This window comes from Pollachius pollachius, assembly GCF_949987615.1.
Source record: "Pollachius pollachius genome assembly, chromosome: 8".
NCBI classification, from domain to species: Eukaryota; Metazoa; Chordata; class Actinopteri; order Gadiformes; family Gadidae; genus Pollachius; species Pollachius pollachius.
In genome coordinates, this window is record NC_136941.1 from 317,784 (window position 1) to 343,742 (window position 25,959).

Sequence of the window (25,959 nt, forward strand, 5' to 3'; positions counted from 1 at the left end):
CATGCGAAAAGTATTCTATGCATAGTATTAAGTTTCAGAATCAAATCGGTGAGGGGTTGAGGAGGCAGTTCGCTCGGGTTCCACCAGGCGGCGGCCTTTCCAGTGACCCAGGGCCCAGCCTCCAAAGAGGCCTAGTGGCGCGGTGAAGCTACAGGGAGCGGTGGGGAGAAATCCTGCAGTATGGCGTCACGACGTCAAAAAAATCGCCTAGACAAACGCGATTGGTGGAGAAACGCATTACTCACACGCATCTCTCTGCTTATTGGTCGACTGAACTGTCAGTCGCGGTTGCGTAGATGGAGTTGACGTAATCTCTTCGGTAAATCAAGGCAGTCTATCAATTCTTTTTCGCTTGTGTGCAGATACAGGACTTCCTTTTTAATTTCAACTGGGAAATAACTGAAAAAGACGTCGCACGCATTGGAAGTCCGGCGGAGGAGGCCGCTATAATGGGTGTTTTTCATAAAAGTGGACGTTACAACCAATGTTCTGCTTGCAGATACTGATAAACACTGACGCCCATAGTGGTCGCTGCTCCCGTATGGTCCCGCTGTCGTCTCACTGAAAACCTCCAAAAGTAAGTAATACCTCACCGTTTGGCCATGGTTTAGATGTAAAGCAACGTGAGGCCTTGGTGTCACCTCACATGGGTTATAAATGCAGGTCTAACGTGCAGGGCTGCGATCGGCCGGGTCGTGTTCGATAGCAACCCGTCGGGCTATTCTAATCGGCAGGGTGTGCGGCTGAATCGGATCAATGTGCTGTTTTACAACGTTTACCTTCTCGTTTGTTGCTGGCCTTGTAAAGACAATCGAGCATCACGGGGTTTATCTTGTGTACATCTGATATAGTCGTGTAGAAAGAGTCGCAAACGGGGAGAATGGTGCACGACTCTTTCCGGGCGGCGAACCCATCAGAGTTGGATGAAGATTTGGAGACTTATTAATCCCCACATCTGCTTTTGTTATCAGTGAATCCCGCTTTATATAAAGCCATATATGACTTCAAAGTGGTGTATCCTGCAGGGGTTACAACCGTCCAACTGTCCTAGGAAACCAGGACGAGGCTATTTCTTATCCCATCAGTAGATTAAACCGTATTATAGTGTTTCATTTAGAGGAACTAATGTGTTGGGCTCGATGCTCCATAGCTGCTAGATCTTTCCAAACCGAACAGATTGGGTTTCATGGGCGTATTCTGAAGGCAAGTATGGCTGGCTGGACGGAGCTAATGGAAAACATCACACTGTGTGTACATGGAAAGCATTAAGGTGTTGATAATAGTGTCCGTCCGAAGCCAAGGCCTGGATTTAAGGTATTAAAAGTGTGTTCATAAGAGTCCCAAGCCCTATTAATAGTGGGTCATGGAGATGACCGTGGGAGTTATGAACTGTTTATTTTAGTTTTGCTGTAGTAATAGGCATAGGCCTACTCATCTGAGTCGTAATAACCTAGAATCAGTTTTTTATTCAGCTGTCATCGCTCGAGTTGATGTTTCTGAGGACTGATGGAGAACGTCAGTTGTTGTGGGCGGCCATGTTGGTGGGTCTGTTATGATTGAAGATGGGGATTATTAAGGGGGGTCTTAGTTTAGTCTAGTCTCTACCTTTAGGCCCTTTCTTGGGTTTTATATATCCAATGTATTATGGATTACAATGACTATGAAGGTATAAACGTTAGAAAAGAGCAGGGTTACTATTATGTTATGCATTCAAATGGATGCGCAGTATCAAACAACTCTCCTCATTTCCTGTTTCGTCACACAGGCAGGAAGGACCTATTTCTGAAAAAAGGAAGAACAATCCTCTTGGGATCCGGCCGTCAACGCCGCCGCCATGTCGGGGTCTGTGAAAGTCGCGGTCCGGGTTCGACCCTTCAACTCCCGGGAGATGGGGAAGGATTCCAAATGCATCATTCACATGCAGGGCAACTCCACCAGTAAGTCCCACGCACAACACAACACAACACAACACAACACGGTACCCCGACGTCCACCCAGCACCCCCGTGTGAACCCACTGGGGTTGGGGGGGGGGACCCCAGTCAGAGTTAGCAAACTGAATGGGGGATGGTTGGGAGAATGACGGCCTTACAGACCGGCATTCCTCTCCTCCTCCTGGGAGGGGGAACCCTGCTGTACCATTCAGGGGCTCTGGGCCCCCAGCCAACGTCAACCACCCATAAACATGACCACGAATGACATGGCCGCTTTCACCATATTATAAAGTAATAGGTGAGGTTTTGTTTTGTCTATCTTCATCATATCGGCCTTGTTAGACCTTCCCAAGGAACAATACGAGGTTGGCTGGGTCGTGTTTTATTTTTATTTTTCCAGCTTTTGTTACTTTATAAAAAATGAAAAGCTTCCAGATAATCCAACTTTAATTGTAATCCGACATGGATATATATATATATATATATATATATATATATATATATATATATATATATATATATATATATATATATATATATTTGTGTGTGTGTCTGTGTGTATACACTGTATTTATAAGTCATTATATCGGTTGTCGGACGGCTGGTCCAAGAGGAAGACGAGGAGATGACCTTCATCTACATTACACTGCTGCGTCAGCTAATTGTGTCTGTCTGCGCCTCGGAAAGCTTATTATGGGATCGATGATGAAGATGGATTTTGTGTACAGCCACTCTGTGTCAATCCTAAAATGTTTGCTTGCTGAATGGATAAGTTTGGTTGAGTTCTTAAAAATAACCGTTGCATGGCTTCAGGCAGCAGACGCTGTTATAAGTTTATGTGAAGCAATGTTCTATAAACTGTAATTACATTGTAACCACCAAATGTATTAAATTAATTACAAATCTCAATGCATTGAAATACTTGGGCCTAAAGCTTGAGGAACCCTATACTCACTATATCTTTACAACTTATTGGTGTTATCTTATGTCTACCGATACTGGTTGGTGATAATAAGGCTGGTTATGAGTGTCAACATGAAGCTGTGGAGACTGTGTGTGTTTGAAATGTTTGTAGTCAGACATGACAGTGTTTTCTTTCCACCTGTGACCATGAGTCACCTAAAAGCCTGTTTTAAGGGCTTTTTAAAGACCGCTTTGAAGGACGGTTTGATGCCTTAACAGAAGCAAGAGCACATTGTGGCCTCTGCCTTGCATGGAGGCTCTTGGCCGAGGCCCCCCCAGCTGACTACTCTAGCTGACTCTTTGGTCATGCGAAGCGAGACGGCACGGAGCCTTTCTTAAAGCCGCTTGCTCTTCAACTATCTTCCTGTTTTATCTCTGATTCTCCCTCTGTGTGTGCTTATATCAGCCTCATCAGGCTGAGCCAGTGGCAATCCTCTCTTAAGACCGTCCTACTCTGTGTTAACAGCCTCCCTCATCCCCCAGACCTCCAGCCTTAACCCCGCAGCCTGGAGCTCTGTGTTAAGACCCCCCCCCCACTCAGTGGTCCAGGGTTGTCGTTATGCCAGTCACACCCCGGAGAGCTGGAGGGGGACTCGAGTTTATGCAGCAGAATGACATGCAGTGGAGTTCTTTGGGGGGTGAGGGAGGTAGGAAGGGAGAGAGTAGTGAGGGAGGGAGGGAGGGAGGGAGTAGTGAGCGAGGTAGGGAGGGAGTAGTGAGTGAGGGAGGTAGGGAGTAGTGAGTGAGAGAGGTAGGGAGTAGTGAGTGAGAGAGGTAGGGAGTAGTGAGAGAGGTAGGGAGGGAGTAGTGAGCGAGGGAGCTGGGACGAGGCTGCGCTCCGATCACATGGTCAGAATGCAGAGCCCAGGAGCAGCCTGTTGGACCGGCGCCAGCCCCCCGCTGACACACACACACACACACACACACACACACACGTGAGGCTGAGGTTGTCTGACAGCGAGGTAAGAATGGCCGTCCTTGGCGGAGGTCGGTGGGCCGTGGTTGGTACCGTGCTACAGCCGGCGGGTCGTACCTGGCGCTACAGCTACAGTTGTATTATCCCAACAGCTCCACTGCTCCCCCAGTGGAGACTCACTGCACTGCACAGCCTGGCCTGCTGCCCCAATAAATGGTCTTGAGGCGGATTGTTTGTTTCATGTTCGTTTTTTGAAGTTAAAACCTTTTTGTTTTGAACAGTTTATGGTATCTACTAGAAGGTAGCGTTTGTCAAAGTGTATATAAATGCTTGCTGGTGATTTCGGGGTATTGTCCATCTCTACCATTGAGACTGTGAGCCAGCATGGCGGGTTAGGGCTATATAATGAGGATGCTGGCTCAGCTAGTGGATGCTTGGCATTCACCACACACTTGGCTTATTGTTCTCACTCGCTGTGTGTGTGTGTGTGTGTGTGTGTGTGTGTGTGTGTGTGTGTGTGTGTGTGTGTGTGTGTGTGTGTGTGTGTGTGAGGCGTGAACAGACATGTTATGCATGACATGGACGTGGTGATGTCACCGGCTGTGACCTCATGACGCACAGAGAGCCGCCAGGTGTGTGTGTGTGTGTGTGTGTGTGTGCGTGCCTCTTTCAGCTGTAAGCCCTGGACTCAGACAGCGATTGTTATGACTGAGTGGTGATGTGATTCAGCCTTGCATGTGTGTGTGAGTTCATGTAGTTCTGTGCACCTCTGGCATATGCACACTTTCCATATAAGGAGTGCTCGCTGTCAAACCACCTTAGACGTGTGTCTGTGTGTGTGTGTGTCTGTGTTGGTGTGTGGACATCAAATGGTTAACTCTTCATCAGTACCCGCGATGCGTTTTCCATGGCTGCTGGGTTACGTAACCTAATGTGCGATGTTGTAATCGCCCACCAATCAGCATCCAGCCCAGTATGTAAGGCCTAGTAGGGTGGATGGGCCCCCGGCCGGCCGCCCTGGGACCAGGGGGAAGAAGCTAGTGCAGAAAGGGGCTTCACGCCACTCAATGGGGCTGGTCCATGAGGAGGTACAGCTGGCTGTGCTGCTCCTATCACTGAGGGAGAGGCTGGGGGGAGGCCGGTTGGAGGCCGGTTGGAGGCCGTTGGAGGCCTGGTTTTCCATATTGACGTGCTTTACAAGCATTCAGGCTTGATGCGTTTTCAATTGAGCTTGAACACGACTCCCCCGGCTCACTGCCTCCTGAGCTAAGGGCTGACCAACGGATACGGCTCAGCCGAAGGTCACCATATTGGGCCAAACCACCGTCCTTCCAGTGCCATTGTGCTGCGTGTCTCCCTGGGTCGGGCTAAGTGGAAGTTGACCTTTCAAAATAAAAGCCCTGCGGCAGGGCGGACGCAGATGGCAGCTGGCAGCTCGCTTCTGAAGGCCGTAAAACAGAAACGCTACAGCTGGGGTGGAGCAGAGCCTCTTTATGGGACACCCAATCATCTTTCAGTGACATTTTATTGAGAAGGATTATACAAAAGATGTTGTATGGATAACATGGTCAGGTATCACAATATGAGGAATGTCCATCGTTTATACTCCATAAGATTGAAACCATCACCATGAACATTAACGTAGCAGACCTCGGGTCAGATGTTTGAGGTGAGAATATGAGGTTTTAGGAGATACTGTGTGAAACATAGGCCTGTTATAAAGCCTGTAGACCTCGCGGTGACGGCCCCGCTGATGAATGGTGCCAGCCGGGGTCAGCTCTGGTCAGTGGCCGCTGGAAGACAGGATGAGGAAGATGGATGACTAGGGTGGAGGGGGGGGATGAAGAGGGAGGGCCAGGGTGGAGCGGGGGTGATGAAGAGGGAAGGCCAGCGTCGAGGGGGGGTTGGATGAAGAGGGAGGGCCAGGGAGTTGAACCCTGGGCAGACAGGATTCGTTGACCCTGATCCGGGCCAGTGATCCGCTCTGGAATGACGCCTTGTAATAGACGTGGATTGATCGAAGTAAAAAACATTGATATAGCCGCATTTATTTTACTATGCCGTAAAATATGCTGTTTAAGGTTGGTTGTGGGTTTCAGGCGCACTGGACGGGTGCGGCCCGACTTCGGTTTCGTTGATTGGGTGAAGAAGGGTCGTAGTTACTGAATGCGGAAATCAAGAGTGGGAGCTCAGTTGACTGTTAACAGCCTATTTAGTGGGCTATTTAATAAGTTAGACAGCACATCTTTGACCCTGTTTTAGATCTGAGGGAAAATGGCATATAAGACAGCGGTTTTAACCAATGAACGGCACATTTTACAGCGTAATAAAACCCAACGGCCTAATACGTAAACTTATGAAAGCTTAAACGCAGAATTTCCGTCTATTTAAATGAATACATGTCTGCAATGAAGCGTAGTTGAGACCCACAATGAGGCGTCGTTGTGGCGCACGCATGCACGTGCACACACACACACACACGCACGCACACACACTAGAGGGAGAAAGCTGTCTTGTGATGCTTGGTGATTGACAGCTCTGATCGTTAAACTGAGGTCGTCACACTACAGAAATTGTTTCATGTGCTTCCCCGTCTGCATTCTGAATCGGCTTCATTCTCAAAGTCCTGAAAGTCGTCACAAAGCCAAACAAACCAGGGCTTCTTTTCAATCCGTTTTATCTTCAAATATATTTTCCACTTGAAATATATCGCTTGGTCATCAACTCCCCATCCAGTCCAGGGTTGTCTGTTCACCATCGCCCACACGGTGATGATCCACACGTCCACGCTTTGGCCTCCGTCACAACAAGCTATTAGTTAGTTAGTTAACCCCTCTCTAATGAGGCGATAGTTTCAGAATGGACGAGGGGTCGGTGTGTGACCCACTGCCCAGAGGATGCTAGTGGGCCAAGTTGTGGAATTCACTTCCCTTGGCCCGAGGTCGCCGGGTCAAAGCCCTAAATGCCAGCGCTCTGCCCGCCGGTTCAAACCCTCCAGCCGCCCCTGGTGGCGTCCACGGCCCTCACGGCACTCTATACCGCTTAATACCGCTTTATACCGTTTTATAACACTCTATACCGCTTTATACCGTTTTATACCACTCTATACTGCTTAATACCGCTTTATACTGTTTAATAACACTCTATACCGCTTTATACCGTTTTATACCACTCTATACTGCTTAATACCGCTTTATACCGCTTTATACCACTCTATACCGCTTAATACCGCTTTATACCACTCTATACCGCTTAATACCGCTTTATACCGTTTTATACCACTCTACACTGCTTAATACCGCTTTACACCGTTTAATAACACTCTATACCGCTTTATACCGCTTTATACCGCTTTATACCGTTTTATACCAGTCTATACTGCTTAATACCGCTTTATACCACTACATACCGCTTAATACCACTCTATACCGCTTAATACCGCTTTATACCGTTTTATACCACTCTATACTGCTTAATACCGCTTTATACCGCTTTATACCACTACATACCGCTTAATACCGCTTTATACCACTCTATACCGCTTAATACCGCTTTATACCATTTTATACCACTCTATACCGCTTAATACGCTTTATACCGCTTTATACCACTCTATACCGCTTTATACCACTCTATAGCGCTTAATACAGCTTTATACCGTTTTATAACACTATACTGCTTAATACCGCTTTATACCGTTTTATAACACTCTATACCGCTTTATACCACTTAATACCGCTTTATACCACTTCATACCGCATTATAAAACTTTATGCCACTTTATACCACTATACCGCTTTATACAACTTTATAAGACTTTATACCACTTTATAACACTATATATCACTTTATACCACTATATGACACTTTATAACACTTTATACCACTGGGCAGCTGGGAGGTCTTGTCTTGTTCCCACCGTCTGTCTCATCTCATGTCTGCTTCAGACTGAAGAACACCAAGGTGAACGCGATGTTCCGCCTCGCTGTCGGGGTATCGATTGAAGCCCCAGCAGATGGGAGGTATACGATGTGTTTTTATTGATCACCCTGGAGATATTCTGGTATAATTAGACCAGGTGATGCGTCCGGTCGACTGATTCACGCGGGGGTCATCAGACACCCAGAGACGTCCTCAGAAACACTTTTGGTTTCTTTGAAGAACCAAAACTCTACCCAGCAGATTAAGTGCGAGGGATTATGAATGCATTGTGCATGGATCAGCCCTGGCTTACATGATGCCTTTGAATATAATTATTACATGGGTGAGTCAGTAATGAGGATTCAACATGTGCATCATCATTCATAAGAGCAGAACACGCTATTCTGCCAAGAGGACATTATTGCAATGTTATTTATAAGGTTATATACTGCCTTGAGGTGTCGATGAATTACCATGGGCCTTTTGCTAAGTAAATTCATTCGCTTTCCTTGTCCACATACTTTGGAACTGATGAACTGTGAATCCATTAAGGAGTCGTAAAGGCTATGGCCTATGGCTCACACACACACAGAGCCCATGCACTATGGGTAAGACCTTCTGATGCTGCACTGCTGATCTGTCTAATGGGTGATAACGTTCTGCCAAGTCGCACGTCATCGCACCTTGGTTAGATTTTTCAAAAGATCGGAGTTTGCATTTTACCCAGAATGATATTGCAGCACCGGCATCATTTTAACGAAATGGTCAGTTATTTCTCCAATGTCAAACTTCAGGTGTGTGTGTGTGTGTGTGTGTGTGTGTGTGTGTGTGTGTGTGTGTGTGTGTGTGTGTGTGTGTGTGTGTGTGTGTGTGTGTGTGTATGTGTGTGTGTATGTGTGTGTGTATGTGTGTGTGTGTGTGTGTGTGTGTGTGTGTGTGTGTGTGAAAGAGAGAAATAGTAATTAAGAAAAATAATGCTAGTGTGTGCTCCTTACTGCAGAAATATCAGGGCTGAGAGAGGGAGGGGGGAGAGATAGAGAGGATGGGGGAGAGATAGAGGGAGGGAGGGGGGAGAGATAGAGAGGATGGGGGAGAGATAGAGGGAGGGAGGGGGGAGAGATAGAGAGGATGGGGGAGAGATAGAGGGAGGGAGGGGGGAGAGATAGAGAGGATGGGGGAGAGATAGAGGGAGGGAGGGGGGAGAGATAGAGAGGATGGGGGAGAGATAGAGGAAGGGAGGGGGGAGAGATAGAGAGGATGGGGGAGAGATAGAGGGAGGGAGGGGGGAGAGATAGAGAGGATGGGGGAGAGATAGATAGAGGGAGGGAGGGAGGGGGGGAGAGATAGAGGAAGGGCGGGGGAGAGAAAGATGCAGTGGCAGCAGGGAGAGACGGTGAGAGTCACGGATGTGCACCGATCTCGTGCAGCTGAGCGTGAGACACACACACGCACGCACGCACGCACGCACACACACACGCACACGGTGGGCTGGGAAACAGATATATTTCCACTCCAAACAGCTGTAGGCTTCTTCAGAAATAGATGAAACCATGTGAAAGCACACAGGGATGGGACTGTTCACTGCTATCTGCATGAAGGGGCCTGTGCCTCTTCCTCTGCTGTTTTGCTTCAGTCTCTTTGTTTGCACCCTGGGAAGGAGGCCTTCTGCAGGAATCCCATTTCGATTAGCTGCTGCCTGCGCCTGACTCAACCAGAGCATCACTTGTCTACTGAATGCAGACGAATCAGCAGATTACCGCGGTCCACCCTAATCACAGTGGTTCACCTCAGCAACCTGAGTGATGAACAGTGAGTCTGAGGGCCAGGCCCATATCCTTCAGTTCACAACCGTTTGATTGGCTATGACGGCCAGACCCAGATCCAATCAGATCGGAGTAGACTTCCTGTTCCGAGGACGGGTTACTATGCAGTCTACGGCCCCGGCGACCATCCATTATTCAGGCCCCACCCGGCTGTACCCCCCTGACCCCCCCCCCCCCCCCCCCCCCCCACCTCACGCTAATTCAGCACCGTCCCGCTCCAGATGGAGTCCCTCATGCATCCCTAAACGGCATAATGCTGGATGTACATTTTAACTATTTAGTCCAAAGTCCAAAAGAGAAATGTTCCGTCTTCTCAACACCCGCCCACGACCTCCAGTCCTCCGTGTCCGACGCCAACGTCTGACACGACGGGATAATGAGGGAGTCTGTGCCGAGGGGTCATAGCGCTCCAAGGCTCTCCATGTCCTCCTCTCTCTCCCTCCATCTCCTCCTCTGTCTCTCTATCTCTCTCTGTCTCTGTCTGTCTCTCTCTCCCTCTCTCTCGTTCTCTCTCTGTCTCTGTCTCTGTCTCTGTCTCTGTCTCTCTCTCTCTCTGTCTCTCTCTGTCTCTCTGTCTCTCTCTCTCACTCTCTCTCTCTCTCTCTCTCGTTCTCTCTCTCTCTCTCTCTCTGGTCCTCTCTCTCTCTCTCTCTCTGGTCCTCTCTCTCTCTCTCTCTGGTCCTCTCTCTCTCTCTCTGGTCCTCTCTCTCTCTGGTCCTCTCTCTCTCTCGCCCTCTCTCTCTCGTCCTCTCACATCTCTTCAGAGCCTCCGGCGCTGATGCAGACAGGGCAAATGGCTGCCCTTTCCCAGCCTCTGTGAACAGTCAGAATGTGTTCAAAGATCTCCAGGTCCACACAGCTCTCCTACTAAATCCTCCTTTGCTCCAGCAGACTGGAGCCCTGAACTCAGTGGCCCGGTTAAGAGGGAGGGGGGGGAGAGAAAGGTAGAGTGGGGGAGTCAGACTTGGTAGTCCAGGCACGGGCGTCTGAGCATGAAGGGCCGTACTGGCTCTGTACGTCTCATGGAACAACGGCAGACGGTAGCCAAGCAGGGCGTCTGCCACCCCCTTTTAATATTATTAAGAGTTAGAGTTAATTAATTAGTTGGAAGAGCTCCCGTATCTTCTCTCGGATTTGTTTGCAGGTTAGAGCTGTCATTCTCACACACACACACACACACACACACACACACACACACACACACACACACACACACACACACACACACACACACACACACACACACACACACACACACACACACACACACACACACAGAGGTGTGTCCTCTTCATATCCATCTGGTACAGAAGATGCAGGATAATGAGTGTTCGCAGGGTTGAGGGTCGCTGCCACAATCAGGCTTCTAATTGAATTATCTTTTAATGTGGTCTTACATGTGTCAAACTTTCCCATCCCTTCTGCAGAATGCCCGTGGTATTTGGCACCGCCCTAGTGCCTTGGCACTAGGTCTCAGCGGTTGTTCCTGATGCTAGCGTGAATCCTGTGTGGAGTAGGTTGGGGTTGGAAGTGGTGCATGGAGCCAGCGGCCCTTAAGGAGACACTGGGTGGTGGTGCAGGGGCCATCGGCCCTTAAGGAGACACTGGGTGGTGCTGCAGGGGCCATCGGCCCTTAAGGAGACACTGGGTGGTGGTGCAGGGGCCATCGGCCCTTAAGGAGACACTGGGTGGTGCTGTAGGGGCCATCGGCCCTTAAGGAGACACTGGGTGGTGCAGGGGCCATCGGCCCTTAAGGAGACACTGGGTGGTGCTGTAGGGGCCATCGGCCCTTAAGGAGACACTGGGTGGTGGTGCAGGGGCCATCGGCCCTTAAGGAGACACTGGGTGGTGCTGTAGGGGCCATCGGCCCTTAGAGAGACACTGGGTGGTGGTGCAGGGGCCATCGGCCCTTAAGGAGACACTGGGTGGTGGTGCAGGGGCCATCGGCCCTTAAGGAGACACTGGGTGGTGGTGCAGGGGCCATCGGCCCTTAAGGAGACACTGGGTGGTGCTGCAGGGGCCATCGGCCCTTAAGGAGACACTGGGTGGTGCTGTAGGGGCCATCGGCCCTTAAGGAGACACTGGGTGGTGCTGTAGGGGCCATCGGCCCTTAAGGAGACACTGGGTGGTGGTGCAGGGGCCATCGGCCCTTAAGGAGACACTGGGTGGTGGTGCAGGGGCCATCGGCCCTTAGAGAGACACTGGGTGGTGCTGCAGGGGCCATCGGCCCTTAAGGAGACACTGGGTGGTGCTGCAGGGGCCATCGGCCCTTAAGGAGACACTGGGTGGTGCTGCGAGGCCATCGGCCCTTAAGGAGACACTGGGTGGTGCTGCGAGGCCATCGGCCCTTAAGGAGACACTGGGTGGTGCTGCAGGGGCCATCGGCCCTTAAGGAGACACTGGGTGGTGCTGCGAGGCCATCGGCCCTTAAGGAGACACTGGGTGGTGCTGCAGGGGCCAGCCGAGGAAATCCAGGTCAGCGCTCTGGGAAACGCTGGCCCTTTGTCCACTGATAATGAGTCCGCGGCGCGGTTGTACGTCGAATGTCCACATAGTCCACTTCTGTCCGGAGTCACTCGCTGCCAGTGGTCTTCCTCACACGAGCCCTGATGAAGAGCGATGGCCAGGGTTTTGTTCACTGAAAACTTTGGTCAATTCATCATCTTCAGGATAATATCCTAATTAATTGGCTTGTTTCAGACTATTAATAATCGGGACGTTTCTGCCATGGATTATTTAGTTAGCATTTCCTGTTTTAGCAAAATATGGAAAGGCTCAACTGGTTTCACGATGAGCAGTTATATCAGCAATATTTCCAGTCATTTTCGTACCATTGATATTAAATTCGCAGAGGCTTTTGATTCTTGTTCAGCCTCGACTTGTGCCTCCTGCCTCGGCCTGGGGCCTCAGTGTGGGTGGACCGCCTCTGGTTCACCTGGCTCCTGGGTCTCCCAGGAGCCAGGACACCCAGCGACTGAAGGAAAGAGGGTCAAACGGCCGCTTCTCAGGTAGTGTTCATTAAAGCCAAGTCAGAGCTTGATTTAATCTAAAGTTAGTGTGTATCTTCGTGTGTTTTCTCTGCTGGCAGGCGGTCGTGTGACCGTCAGGCGACCCTCTGGGAGACAGGATGTGTTTGGAACGACCCTTGACCTTTAAGCCTGCACCTGTGAGACAGTGTAACACTACCGCCCGTCCTGTCATATCCAGGGTAACCTATAGGCCTCCTCATGGGGAGCTCACACACGCTCCAGTTGCAGTCCTAACTAGATCACATTGGGTCGTTCTGCAGGTGCTACGTCCAAAGACACTCACAAGTTAGACATGGAACAAAGTTATCACAACTGGAGCAGGGAACTCTGTGCTGCGCCGCCGCCTCCAAACTAGGTTGGGGATAATCTTTAAAGTCATCCAGACGAGCCGTGGAATTTGGTTTATCCCTGCGTGTCATCACCTGGCCGCGGCCCCTAGCCCTTCTCTTTGTTAGCAGTGTGGGACACGCTGGGTTTTGTTTGGCCCCTGAATGGAGCCCTGCTGGCTTAGCATGTTTCCTCTTCTCTGGTGGCTTCTAGAAGCGTCTCTATTAGCCTTATTTACCTCGCGGCCATCTTGGTTCTAAACACTAGTGGCATGGGGGAACTGAGCGGGGGAATAGTTCCACTCGCTCAGCTGGTGCTGAGAACCACAACGGAACCAAGATGGCCGCCAGGTGAACGGGGCCCAGTGCTGTCGGCCCGGCCTCAACATGTCTGCCTGCCTGAGCTGCTATTAGCAGAAAGGCAGTCGGTGTGCTAACTAGTAGCTACCTATCCAGCTAGCTAGTAGCTATCTATCCAGCTAGCTAGTAGCTATCTATCCAGCTAGTAGCTATCTATCCAGCTAGCTAATAGCTATCTATCCAACTAGCTAGTAGCTATCTATCCAGCTAGTAGCTTTCTATCCAGCTAGCTGGTAGGGGGTCATCCCTATGTTCCCCAGGTCCTATGTTCCCCGGGTGCAAAGGGTCAGGGTCAGGTTTAGGGTTAAGGTTAGGGTTAGGGTTATGGTTAGGGTGAGGGTTAACCCTAAACCTAACCCTAACCATAACCAATCGGAGGAGAGACATTCTAACCGATCACAGGCGAATCAGAGGCGAAAAAGGCGGTACTTGCCCCTACCATCCTACGAAAAAAAGATTTGATCACAGGGTCCCCGGTCACATACAAAGCGGGGAACATAGGACCCGGGGAACATAGGACCCGGGAACATAGATACGCTCCCCTATCCAGCTAGCTGGTAGCTATCTATCCAGCTAGTAGCTAATAGCTATGAGCGTTAGGACGGGGGGACGTGGTCCGGTCGTGTGTGCGGTGGAGAGGTTGTGTGGCTGAAATCTGCCCATTCCTTCCTGTCACTGCCGGTCTGTCGGCATGCAGGCCCAGCTCCATCTGCTGCAGTATAAATAGACCGGAGTACAGCTGGCAGCGGCCCGGCCCCCCAGCTCAGGGAGGGCCGGCCCACCTAGCCTTCAACTCCTGCCAACGCAGTAAAAGCCAACTAAGCAAGACATGTTTAAAATGTTTTGCAGACGTTTATTGCTCCCACGCTAAAAAGTCTTTCGTGGAGTGCCGGGGGGGGTACAGCTTCATGGGGGGATTACCTCGGGAGCTTTATCCCGAGCGGCGCTAGTCACCGTCCAGCTGAGACTTTGATTTTACCTTTCACATTTTAGTTTTCCGTTGGTCTTGCCCCTAAATGCCGATTTGCTATCAACAATGTATTCCAACGAAATTGGAAGAAAACCTTTTTGTAATATCACCAATTTCCCTCCTACTCCGAGATACTCGCATAATCCGCGCCGATGCTAACTCTTTTAGCACAGCCGTGCCACGCTGGGCCCCTCCCGGTCACGGAGGCTGGAGCGGCCGGGCCCAGGCCGGGTAGAGGAGAGACGTATTGTGTGTGACAAAGGCACCGGGCTGCAGCGGGTTTGTCACAACAGATGACCTCATGGGTACTGCTGGGGAGGCTCTGCAGCCCCCCCAGTCAGAGCATTGTTCTGGGCTCTTCCTGTGTGTTTAAGATAAAGAAAATGATGATGTGATCTCCCTCCAGAGGAGACGTTTGCAAGGCTTCCTCTGGGTTTCCCACCGCCACCTCCTTACTCTGTGGGTTCCAGTTCCTCAGGCGCGTCGACTTTGAGCTGAGAAACAATCAAAAGGGGATGCTTTTTTTTTTATGAATAAGAGTGTTAAAGTGTGAGGCTTCTGCTAAGCGTGAATTCTGAACTCCTGAAGCTCGGGGGCAGAACTGAAAAACTCCTCACCAGGGCTTTTGTCCTTAAACATTTTTGCTTCAACGAAGTCAACGAAGAGTCTGTTGTGCTACTCTCCACGGCTGCCCACTATCATTTCATGTTTTTACCCAATGACCTGCCACGAGGAGGTTTGCCCGAGTTGGCACGACGATGCCCCCTCTTCGAGACGGACCCGGACGCCCTATGGAAAGGGTCCGTGCTGGAGATGCGTTTGGTGTGGCTGCAGTGGTTGGAGTGGTGTAAGCTGTGTGGACCGTGCAGACACACCATGAGCACCACGTTCAGAGAGCTGAGCCGCAGCCAGGGAGAGCTCTGTGGCTGCGGCCCTCCACAGCCCCAACCTGCTGCCCTCCACAGCCTAGCCTTCAGCCCTAACCTACAGCCCTCCACAGCCCTAACCTTCCCACGGCCCGACGCCCGCGCCCCCTCCCCCCGTGGACACTGACGGGGCACCAATGGGCACCTCGCTCCACATTCAGCCGTTCCTCTTCTGAGGCCCGCTGCTGCTGCTGTCACCGTTCACCCTTCCCAGCGCTGCATTCCTCAGCCTATATGTTGGTGCTAGGCAAACCCTCCGGTTGGTTAAGCAAAGCACTAGCATCACACTGCTGTTCCTCTGCACACAGGCCCCGGGGAAGCCATTACGGGGCCCCCGCCGCCCAGAAAGAGGCGCATATGGTAATGTGCGACTTCACAGAGACTGTTTGTAATAATTTCCCTGTTTTTTCTTTTCTCACACAAACCCTGGCATCTGTTTCATTCTCAGAACGCGTTAATTGGATTCCCTCTGCCTCTGTCTGAGGAGACGATGTCCTCACCAGCGCCGCATCGATCGGGTTGAAAATAGCGGTTAGCAGGATCCTGCACAGGGTCAGGGCGGAAGAGAGGGAGGGCGTGTTCAGACGTTGTGGGCGTGGGCGTGGGTGTGGGTGTGCAGCCTAATTACTGGGCCGGTCCGACCGCCTCGTTTGAATTAGAAGCTCTGCCTTATCTTTTTTCGGAGAGCTTAGGTGTGGGCGTCTCCGATGGCGGCCTCAAGCTGGGAGATGCTCTTTAGGTGACAGCAGGATGTGGTTAGTTAACGCTATCCACCCAACCATGACATGAACCCTCCAGGGAGGGTTCACCGCTGGGCCCCTGCCTGCAGGCTTCAGGAGGCAGGGGGATGTGTTGCTGCAGGCTCAGTGCTATCGAGCTGAGCAAACAGCCCGTTAAAACACAGCCCCTCATTACCTGGTACATCCCCCATCCACACGGATAGCAGCCTTTGGTGTTTTATGGAAATGGGGTTCTGTCCAGATGAGCCCCCCCCTCTGTTGATAGATCATGGTACCTCCCGCTGACGTGCTTCTCCTCTGTGATTGGCTGAACAGGTCTCGTTAGGCAGAATGGAGGGCGTGCTAAGCTGAACTTGTTCTGTAATGGTTCACTGCTGTCTGGGTTTTGGGGACATTTTATGTCCATTCCTGACTCCTTGAAAGACAACCGTTGCTCAGGCTTTTTTGAGCGCCCCAGGAGTTGTTTCTGATGGCACCTATGGAGTCTGTCATGATAAGCAGCTTAATGTCTTAGGAACAAATCCTACTACTTTCCACAGTGTGCTTATTGCATGTTCAGTCAGTTTTAAAAGATTTGGACCCATATACATAGCTTACTCTTTGGAAGAAAATCACAATTGAAATATAATTGTGGTTAAACCAGGATTTAAGTTACCAGCTGGATAATACCCAAAGAAAAAGGAACAAAAATGGAAAAAGCCAAAGATGAAAAAAAAAAAAAAAGAGAAAGCCATTCGCAATATGGTTCAGCATCCTTCCCTCTTCGTGTGAGTGTGGGGGTTGTTATGGCAACCAGAATCCGTTCCCATACCTGTTGCTATGGCTAGGAAGGCCAGAGCTATGACAACTCAGTTCATTAGGCAGTGGAGACACGTCTGCCATTTTAACTCTGTCTCGCTCTGTCTCTGCATCGCGTGTTTCCTCTGACGGATAAACAAACGCAGGCTCTCTGATTGCCATTAGCGTCTCATGAGCTGCGTCTATGTTTGAGTAGTGATCTAGCCCCCGCTGGTATGAGCTGCTCCTGTAAGGGGGGGGGGGGGGGGTCTTAATATCGGAAGCGGGCGTCAGATATATTGAATGACTGATAATTAGGACTGGTGACTCATGCCGGTCGACCGACTGTTTCCTTCAGCCATCCTGCGTCACTCGCCAGGGTTTGAAGACACCTGTCTTCATCAAAGATGGGAGTGTTTGGTGTCAAGGCTGGCGTTTTATTCCTGCTTTATCCACCTTGAAAAGCAGTGACTTGTGGCAGTGATTCCACAGACCCCTGTTCTAGCCTCTAACCGCTGAATACATAACCAGGATTGTTCCTGTTTCTATTTTTAGCTCCAGTTTTCTCTTTTCGCGCCCTCGCCTCCTCCCCACATTAGTTCGTTTTTTTAATAGAAATCCACGGTTTGTTCAGATGACGCACGAGCCGGAGCAGATGGGCCGGAGTTCAGCTCTGTCTTCTGGAGGGGGCGGGCGTGTTGCTGCGTCGAGAGCATGAATCACCACCGACGCCATGATGGTGGGGGGGGGGATGAAGCGTGCCTTTCTCTGATTAAACCTTAACACTGCTCTCGCTCTCTCTCTGTCTCTGTCTCTGTCTCTCTCTCTCTCTCTCTCTCTCTCTCTCTGTCTCTCTCTCTCTCTGTCTCTCTCTCTCTCTGTCTCTCTCTCTCTCTCTCTGTCTCTGTCTCTCTCTTGCTCTCTCTCTCTCTCTGTCTCTCTCTGTCTCTCTCTCTCTCTCTCTCTGTCTCTCTCTCTTGCTCTCTCTCTCTCTCTCTCTCTGTTAATCTCTGTCTCTCATATGCCTACCGACTAGAACCCATGTCGATTTTAAGCCAACACCCTACATAAAGCCCATCCTTGTGCTCGCCACGCCCGGTTCTCCAGAGAGCCCAGCGGTGGACGACCAACGCTCAAAGTTCACCCGTTCACTAATCCACCCTCACATCCGCTCTGGGTCGCCTTCCTGTCTCTTTTGTTTTTATTTATTTCCCCCTGGTGGTTCCAGGCCTTCGGAGTGACCCCTGCGTGAGGTACTCCCCCGGCCTCTTGCCGTGCCCCCTCAACCCCCCATGCCTGTTCTCCACCCATGAGGGTGAGACGGGCGCACGGCCCCACACACCGCTCCCGTCTTCCACAGCGGCTGGGGATTGTTCCAGGAAAAGGGCGATAAGGGTATTGGTAACCTAACCCCCCCTCCCTCACCGGCTCTTCTCGGTCCCCGTGGCTCCGGTTTCCCCCTGGGGGGCGGTCAAAGGTGAGACGGGCCTTTATTTAGCCCCCTCTCTCCCCCGCCTCCTCCTCCACTTTCATGGCCCAAAATGGAAGCCGCTGCCTTCCTGCGGGCGTCTCACCTGCTGGTGAAGGGCAGACCCCCCCCCCCCCCCCCCCCCCCCCCCCCCGGAGGGTGGCACAGCGGCTCTCCTACCTGAGCTGCTGCTCGTCTTGAGTTTCAATGCGGTGTCACTCTGCCGTTGTTTCTCTCCGTTTATTTTCCTCCGGGTCGGGCGGCGGTGCTGCTGCTGCTGGTGGCTGAGGACACTCTGTGCTTTTCTGTAAGCACCCCCCCGTTCCCCGCGGTCGTTGCATTATTGATCGACTGGCTGAAACGCGCCGAAGGTATCTCCAGGCTCAGCGGGCCCACGTCGTGTGTGTGTGTGTGTGTGTGTGTGTGTGTGTGTGTGTGTGTGTGTGTGTGTGTGTGTGTGTGTGTGTGTGTGTGTGTGTGTGTGTGTGTGTGTGTGTGTGTGAGAGAGAAAGGGGCTCTCAAGCACTCTCAGCTCAAGGAGCCAGACCTGCCCTTTTTTTATTTGCCAATTTACCAAGTGGGCCATTTGCATTTGCAAGTGCTGCTTACTGCTCTGTGGCCCAGGTTGGCAATTAGCTCCGTAGAATGAAAGGCTGTGAACGCACCGCAGGGATCTGAACGCACCGCACTGATCTGAGCCCTGAACGCACAACAGTGATCTGAACGCACCTCGGTGATCTGAGTCCTGAACGCACCACAGTGACCTGAACGCACCGTAGTGATCTGAACGCGCCGCGGTGATCTGAACGCACCGCACTGATCTGAGCCCTGAACGCACAACAGTGATCTGAACGCACCGTAGTGATCTGAACGCGCCGCGGTGATCTGAACGCACCGCAGTGATCTGAACCCTGAACGCACAACAGTGATCTGAACGCACCGTAGTGATCTGAACGCGCCGCGGTGATCTGAACGCACCGCAGTGATCTGAACCCTGAACGCACCGCAGTGATCTGAACGCACCACGTTGATCTGAACGCACCGCACTGATCTGAGCCCTGAACGCACCGCAGTGATCTGAACGCACCGCAGTGACCTGAACGCACCACAGTGATCTGAACGCACCGCAGTGACCTGAACGCACCGCGGTGATCTAAACCTGAACGCTGAGCGGCGGGTTTTTCCCGGCCGGCTGCTTTTGGATTGTGTTGCTCGTCTGTTTGTGCCGTTGCTAGGCCGCTAGTCCAGTGGGTTCATTTTTCCAGTCTGTCTCTCCTCCCCTCCCCTCTCTGCTCCTAACTTCCTCCCCCTCGCTCCCCCTCTGTGATGCTGGAGGTGTGTTTGTCTGACCAGCCGTCACTTAATTCCCTGGCCCAGACGTGCAGCAGACCTGCCAAGTCGAGCAGGGTCTGTCGAGGGGAGCAGGGGGGGGGGGGCTCTGGCAACAACTGGGGCTCTAATATCTAGAAATATCCCACCGTGCATTCTTATGACTGACCCCCGCTACCCCAACACACACACGGCCAGGCAGACACACGAACACGCACATGCAGTCAAACACACACGCACCCGCAAACACACGCACGCACATACAGTCGCACACACGCAGTCGCACACACACACACGACACAGTCCAATCCGGTGCAGAGGCTTAGCTCTCTGATTGTGGGGAAGGCCTGGACATTTGTTCCTGCTGGGGTGGAGATGCCAGACATGGCTCCAGATTCTTGTTCATTAGGACATGTCTGTGTGGCCCTGGGGAGTCATGTGTCCTCCTCATCATGTCTGGAACATGGGAGCAGCAGCTGATGGCAGGCCTTCAGAACTGTGCTGTGTGCAATACCACTGTCTCTGTTTGGACAGGATCTCTCTTCCCTTTTTGGACCACGACATCAGCGCAGCTCCACGATAAAGTAATCTATGAGGAACAGTGGGTTGGGGAGGACTGTACCGGTTTCACTTCTCCATTGACCCCCAGTGCTAGTATTCTGTCATGGCCTGTCGTGTGACTTGACCACGGTTCCTATTTCCTTCAAATGGTTCTTGGATACTGATTCATCAGTGTGTTATATTCCAAGTATTTGTTTCATTATAATGAATGAATGAAAATGCCTTGAACCATATTGTAAAAATCCAATGAAGGTCAATGCATATTTATTTTTAATTGAATCCAGTGAAGCTCCCGCTGTATCTCATGTGTTTTGTTTCTTCCCAACAGCCATTACAAACCCTAAATTCCCCAAGGAACCAGCAAAGAACTTCAGCTTTGATTACTCCTACTGGTCGCACACTACAGTGAGTTCATAAATATACATATTTAGTATAAAAGCTGCAATGATGCTCTTTACAGAAAAAAATATACAAATGTTTGTAACACGGACAAAAAACCACTGGATCAGGAGTTGATGTTTCCTCTCCTATCTCCTGCAGCCAGAGGATCCAGCTTTCTCGTCACAGAACCTCGTGTACAACGACATCGGGAAAGAGATGCTGCAGCACGCCTTCGAGGGCTACAACGTCTGCATCTTCGCCTACGGCCAGACGGGATCTGGGAAGTCCTACACCATGATGGGCAAGCAGGAGGAGGGGCAGGAAGGCATTATCCCCATGGTGCGTTGCCCCAGCCTCTGAGCACTGATAGCACCAGACAGATCGGAGGCGGACCGAGTGCTCGGCTGTCCGGTGAAAGGACATAAACGCAGCATTAAATCGTTTTGATGACCGTCCATCAAGGGCTGGGCGATCAATCGAATTTTGATCAAGATTTTGGTTTTAGCGTCAAACAATCACAAAATTAACATCGAGTTTTTTTACCCTTTTTTTAATTTATTTTTTTTTATTTCATGTTTTATAAAAAGGGCAGAACATCTGGATACATATCTGTATATTATTTTAGATGGGAACATTTTCTTTTTGACCATTTTGTGTATTTTTTTAAGGCGAAATTTAAAAGTTCTCAGTTACAAAGTTTTTTTTGGGAGAGACATGCTGAATAAATACATCATGTTTTCAAACTCAAAAATAATCCTTTGAATAATCGTGATTCAATATTGACCGAAATAATCGTGACATATGATTTTTCCCTTAATCGAGCAGCCCTACGTCCAACTGAGACATCTCAAAGCTTTGGTCTATGCTGAGGAAACCCGCCTAATGTAATCCTTAAACCTCTTGTTTTACTTTGGAAATATTTTAGTTAATTTTAGTATCATGGCAGTTTCTACTGGTATTGTATTTGATGGACTTCATCAGTGCTTTGGAAACATTATCCTTCTTCTTATTCCAAAAAATATTTTTTGTTTTATATCAAACCATATAATTAGAATATAATTGACCAGTCGCTATGGTATTTCTTGTTAATTTATCTGTAAGGCTTCAAAGATATAGTTGAAGACTGCGGTAAAATAATACTGTCCACAGACCTCCTTGTCGAAGCAGTCTTAAGAGATGTTATTTCTCCATTGATCCTCCTTGGTGATCTCCTCTGCGTCCCTATCTTCCTGACTGTTCCCCGTCTCTGCCCCCAGCTCTGTGAGGACCTCTTTGAGAAGATCAACGAGGACAACACCCCAGGGGACCTGTCCTACTCTGTGGAGGTGAGACCGCTGAGCCTCTCCGTCCAGGGACGTCCTCACTGGGGCCGCTCTGACACCGGACACATGGCCATCTCCCACTGATCGCAGTATGACGGCTCAGGGCCGATTCTTTTTTTAAATGCACACGCTCTCTTCAAGGGCCCTCGGAAGCATGAGTTGTAGAAAGTCATCCAGCAGTAGGTTGCGAAATCATCAATCTCACAGAATCACTGTTTTCATTCATTTTCAACAAAATTAGTTGCCTTTTCTTGCCTTTCAATGTTTCCCTGGAGCGATTCTAAGCTGTGTGTGTGGGTGTGTGTGTGTGTGTGTGTGTGTGTGTGGTTGTGGTTGTGTGTTTGTATGCGTGCGCTCGCATTATGCAACCCTTTCTAGGTCAGCTACATGGAGATCTACTGCGAGCGCGTGCGTGACCTGCTCAACCCCAAGAACAAAGGGAACCTGCGTGTGCGAGAGCACCCCCTGCTGGGCCCCTACGTGGAGGACCTGTCCAAGCTGGCCGTCACTTCCTACACCGACATCGCTGACCTCATGGACGCCGGCAACAAGGCCAGGTGAGGCCGAGGGAGCGGGCTGGGAGCCGCGGCTTGGTGGCGGCTAAACGCAGGCGGGGGGGATGTGCAGCGATCTGCGCTGCCTGGCCCCAGGCGGGGGGGCACAGTTTAGAGTACGACATGGTGCCTTATCTGTTGGTGCGTCTCCACTCAAAGAGGGCTTGTTCTGCAGTAACGCCCTGCATTGTTCAGGTATTCAGAGTTTGCCCTTGGGCTTTTGGTGGTTTGCAGACGTGTGTGTGTGTGTGTGTGTGTGTGTGTGTACGTGTGTGTGTGTGTGTCTGTGCGTAAATGCGTACATGTGCATGTTTTGCCTGGCAGTGTTTATGTGCATGCAGGCGTGTTGCGTACGTGAGTGTGTCTCTGTGGGGGAGGGGCGAGGGGGGATGAACCGTGCCTTAATCTCATGCGCGGCTCAGAAGGCTTATTCCTAGAACACACTGTGATACACGCATCTCCCTGGTGGCCATGCCTCAAGTGCGCCTTGTGTATTCATGTTATGTGTGCTCACTGTGTTATCCCTTCTACACACCATGACTCCTGTTAGCCCCTCTGTGTTAGCCCCTCTACACTCTGACCCCTGTGTTAGCCCCTCTATACCCTGTGTTAGCCCCTCTATACGCTGACTCCTGTGTTAGCCCCTCTATACTCTGACTCCTGTGTTAGCCCCTCTGTGTTAGCCCCTCTATACCCTGTGTTAGCCCCTCTATACTCTGACTCCTGTGTTAGCCCCTCTATACTCTGACTCCTGTGTTAGCCCCTCTGTGTTAGCCCCTCTATACTCTGACTCCTGTGTTAGCCCCTCTGTGTTAGCCCCTCTATACTCTGACCCCTGTGTTAGCCCCTCTATACTCTGTGTTAGCCCCTCTATACTCTGACCCCTGTGTTAGCCCCTCTATACTCTGTGTTAGCCCCTCTATACTCTGACCCCTGTGTTAGCCCCTCTATACTATGTGTTAGCCCCTCTGTACTTTAACTCCTGTGTTAGCCCCTCTATACTCTATGTTAGCCCCTCTATACTCTGACCCCTGTGTTAGCCCCTCTATGCTCTGACTCCTGTGTTAGCCCCTCTATACTCTGTGTTAGCCCCTCTACGCTCTGACCCCTGTGTTAGCCCCTCTACGCTCTGACCCCTGTGTTAGCCCCTCTATGCTCTGACCCTGTGTTAGCCCCTCTATGCTCTGACCCTGTGTTAGCCCCTCTACGCTCTGACCCCTGTGTTAGCCCCTCTATACTCTGTGTTAGCCCCTCTATGCTCTGACTCCTGTGTTAGCCCCTCTATACTCTGTGTTAGCCCCTCTATGCTCTGACTCCTGTGTTAGCCCCTCTATGCTCTGACTCCTGTGTTAGCCCCTCTATACCCTGTGTTAGCCCCTCTACGCTCTGACCCTGTGTTAGCCCCTCTACGCTCTGACCCTGTGTTAGCCCCTCTACGCTCTGACCCCTGTGTTAGCCCCTCTATACTCTGTGTTAGCCCCTCTATACTCTGACTCCTGTGTTAGCCCCTCTGTGTTAGCCCCTCTATACTCTGACTCCTGTGTTAGCCCCTCTGTGTTAGCCCCTCTACGCTCTGACCCGTGTTAGCCCCTCTACGCTCTGACCCCTGTGTTAGCCCCTCTACACTCTGACCCCTGTGTTAGCCCCTCTATACCCTGTGTTAGCCCCTCTATACTCTGACTCCTGTGTTAGCCCCTCTGTGTTAGCCCCTCTACGCTCTGACCCCTGTGTTAGCCCCTCTACGCTCTGACCCCTGTGTTAGCCCCTCTATACTCTGTGTTAGCCCCTCTACGCTCTGACCCCTGTGTTAGCCCCTCTATACTCTGTGTTAGCCCCTCTATACTCTGACCCCTGTGTTAGCCCCTCTATACTCTGTGTTAGCCCCTCTATACCCTGTGTTAGCCCCTCTACGCTCTGACCCCTGTGTTAGCCCCTCTATACTCTGTGTTAGCCCCTCTATACCCTGTGTTAGCCCCTCTACGCTCTGACCCCTGTGTTAGCCCCTCTATACTCTGTGTTAGCCCCTCTATACCCTGTGTTAGCCCCTCTACGCTCTGACCCCTGTGTTAGCCCCTCTATACTCTGTGTTAGCCCCTCTATACTCTGCCCCCTGTGTTAGCCCCTCTATACCCTGTGTTAGCCCCTCTACGCTCTGACCCCTGTGTTAGCCCCTCTATACTCTGTGTTAGCCCCTCTATACTCTGTGTTAGCCCCTCTATACTCTGTGTTAGCCCCTCTATACTCTGCCCCCTGTGTTAGCCCCTCTATACTCTGTGTTAGCCCCTCTATACTCTGTGTTAGCCCCTCTATACTCTGCCCCCTGTGTTAGCCCCTCTATACTCTGTGTTAGCCCCTCTATACCCTGTGTTAGCCCCTCTATACCCTGACTCATTTCACCCGGACGCCCCCCCACACCACACCACAGTCACAGTCACCTGTTTTCACATGACCTCACCTGTCACATGACCTCGGCTGTCACATGACCTGTCTCATGCCCTAACCCCGTACCCCCCCCCCCCCCCCCCCGTACCCCCCTGCAGGACGGTGGCCGCCACCAACATGAACGAGACCAGCAGCCGCTCCCACGCCGTGTTCACCATCGTGTTCACGCAGAAGAGGCACGACAACGAGGCCGAGCTCTGCACGGAGAAGGTCTGTGTGTGTGTGTGTGTGTGTGTGTGTGTGTGTGTGTGTGTGTGTGTGTGTGTGTGTGTGTGTGTGTGTGTGTGTGTGTGTGTGTGTGTGTGTGTGTGTGTGTGTGTGTGTGTGTGTGTGTGTGCGCGTGTGTCCGTGCCGTAGACAGCCAGGGTCAGGGGTTCGAGTCCCACCAGCCGCCCATACTACGAGCGTATGTCCGTGTTTTGTAAGAGCCTCAGACACTCTGATAACGGCATCGACTGAACGGTGTGTGTGTGTACAGGCGGATTGATTACCAGCACCGATCAATCAATGTCATCATACCTATTGATCACTGTCCATCTTTGTGTCTCAATTCAAAAGAAATCCAAACTAAGTCAGACGTGTTCAGACCAGAGTACGGACCAGAGCGCTAACAAGCCTAATAAAGTAAAGGGGGGGCTTCTAGTTCGGTGGCCTCATCATCTTGGTCACGTGACCACAATGTAAACGTACATAAACCAGATGTTACGTGAACCGTCACACGTCGGGCCCTGCAGGGCCCTGCAGGGCTCTGTCAGGGCTCTGTCAGGGCTATGTCAGGGCTATGTCAGGGCTATGTCAGGGCTCTGTCAGGGCTATGTCAGGGCTCTGTCAGGGCTCTGTCAGGGCTCTGTCAGGGCTCTGTCAGGGCTCTGTCAGGGCTCTGTCAGGGCTCTGTCAGGGCTCTGTCAGGGCTATGTCAGGGCTCTGGGCTCTGTCAGGGCTCTGTCAGGGCTCTGTTTGGGACTCCACTTCCCACATTTCCTCTGATTGTAGCGAGACAAAGAGCCGGTCTATCTGGGGCACAATGTCCATTGTGGCGCGCTGCGTTAGCTGCGTTAGCTGCGTTAGCTAGAGCTCTCCTTTGAGCCACGTCTCAATCCATAATGGCGCCCAAAGAATTGAAATGGTTCACCATCGCTGACCCTTTTTATCTGATGATGTATCTGAAAATGTTACAGTGTAGTACATAATTTGTTTATTTATTATACAATCATTCTG

The 25,959-nt window shown here is 51.1% G+C and overlaps 1 protein-coding gene across 1 annotated transcript in view; it reads left to right on the forward strand.

The window, feature by feature from the left end:
• Positions 1 to 365: 365 nt before the first annotated feature.
• Positions 366 to 25,959, forward strand: part of kif1b (kinesin family member 1B) — a 72,622-nt gene continuing 47,028 nt past the window's right edge. Inside the window, 7 exon segments of the mRNA XM_079741760.1 lie at positions 366 to 577; positions 1,766 to 1,937; positions 20,371 to 20,447; positions 20,583 to 20,762; positions 21,680 to 21,748; positions 22,124 to 22,302; positions 24,840 to 24,951. Of these exon segments, the coding sequence (XP_079597886.1) occupies positions 1,835 to 1,937; positions 20,371 to 20,447; positions 20,583 to 20,762; positions 21,680 to 21,748; positions 22,124 to 22,302; positions 24,840 to 24,951 (720 nt within the window). The 5' untranslated portion in view covers positions 366 to 577; positions 1,766 to 1,834.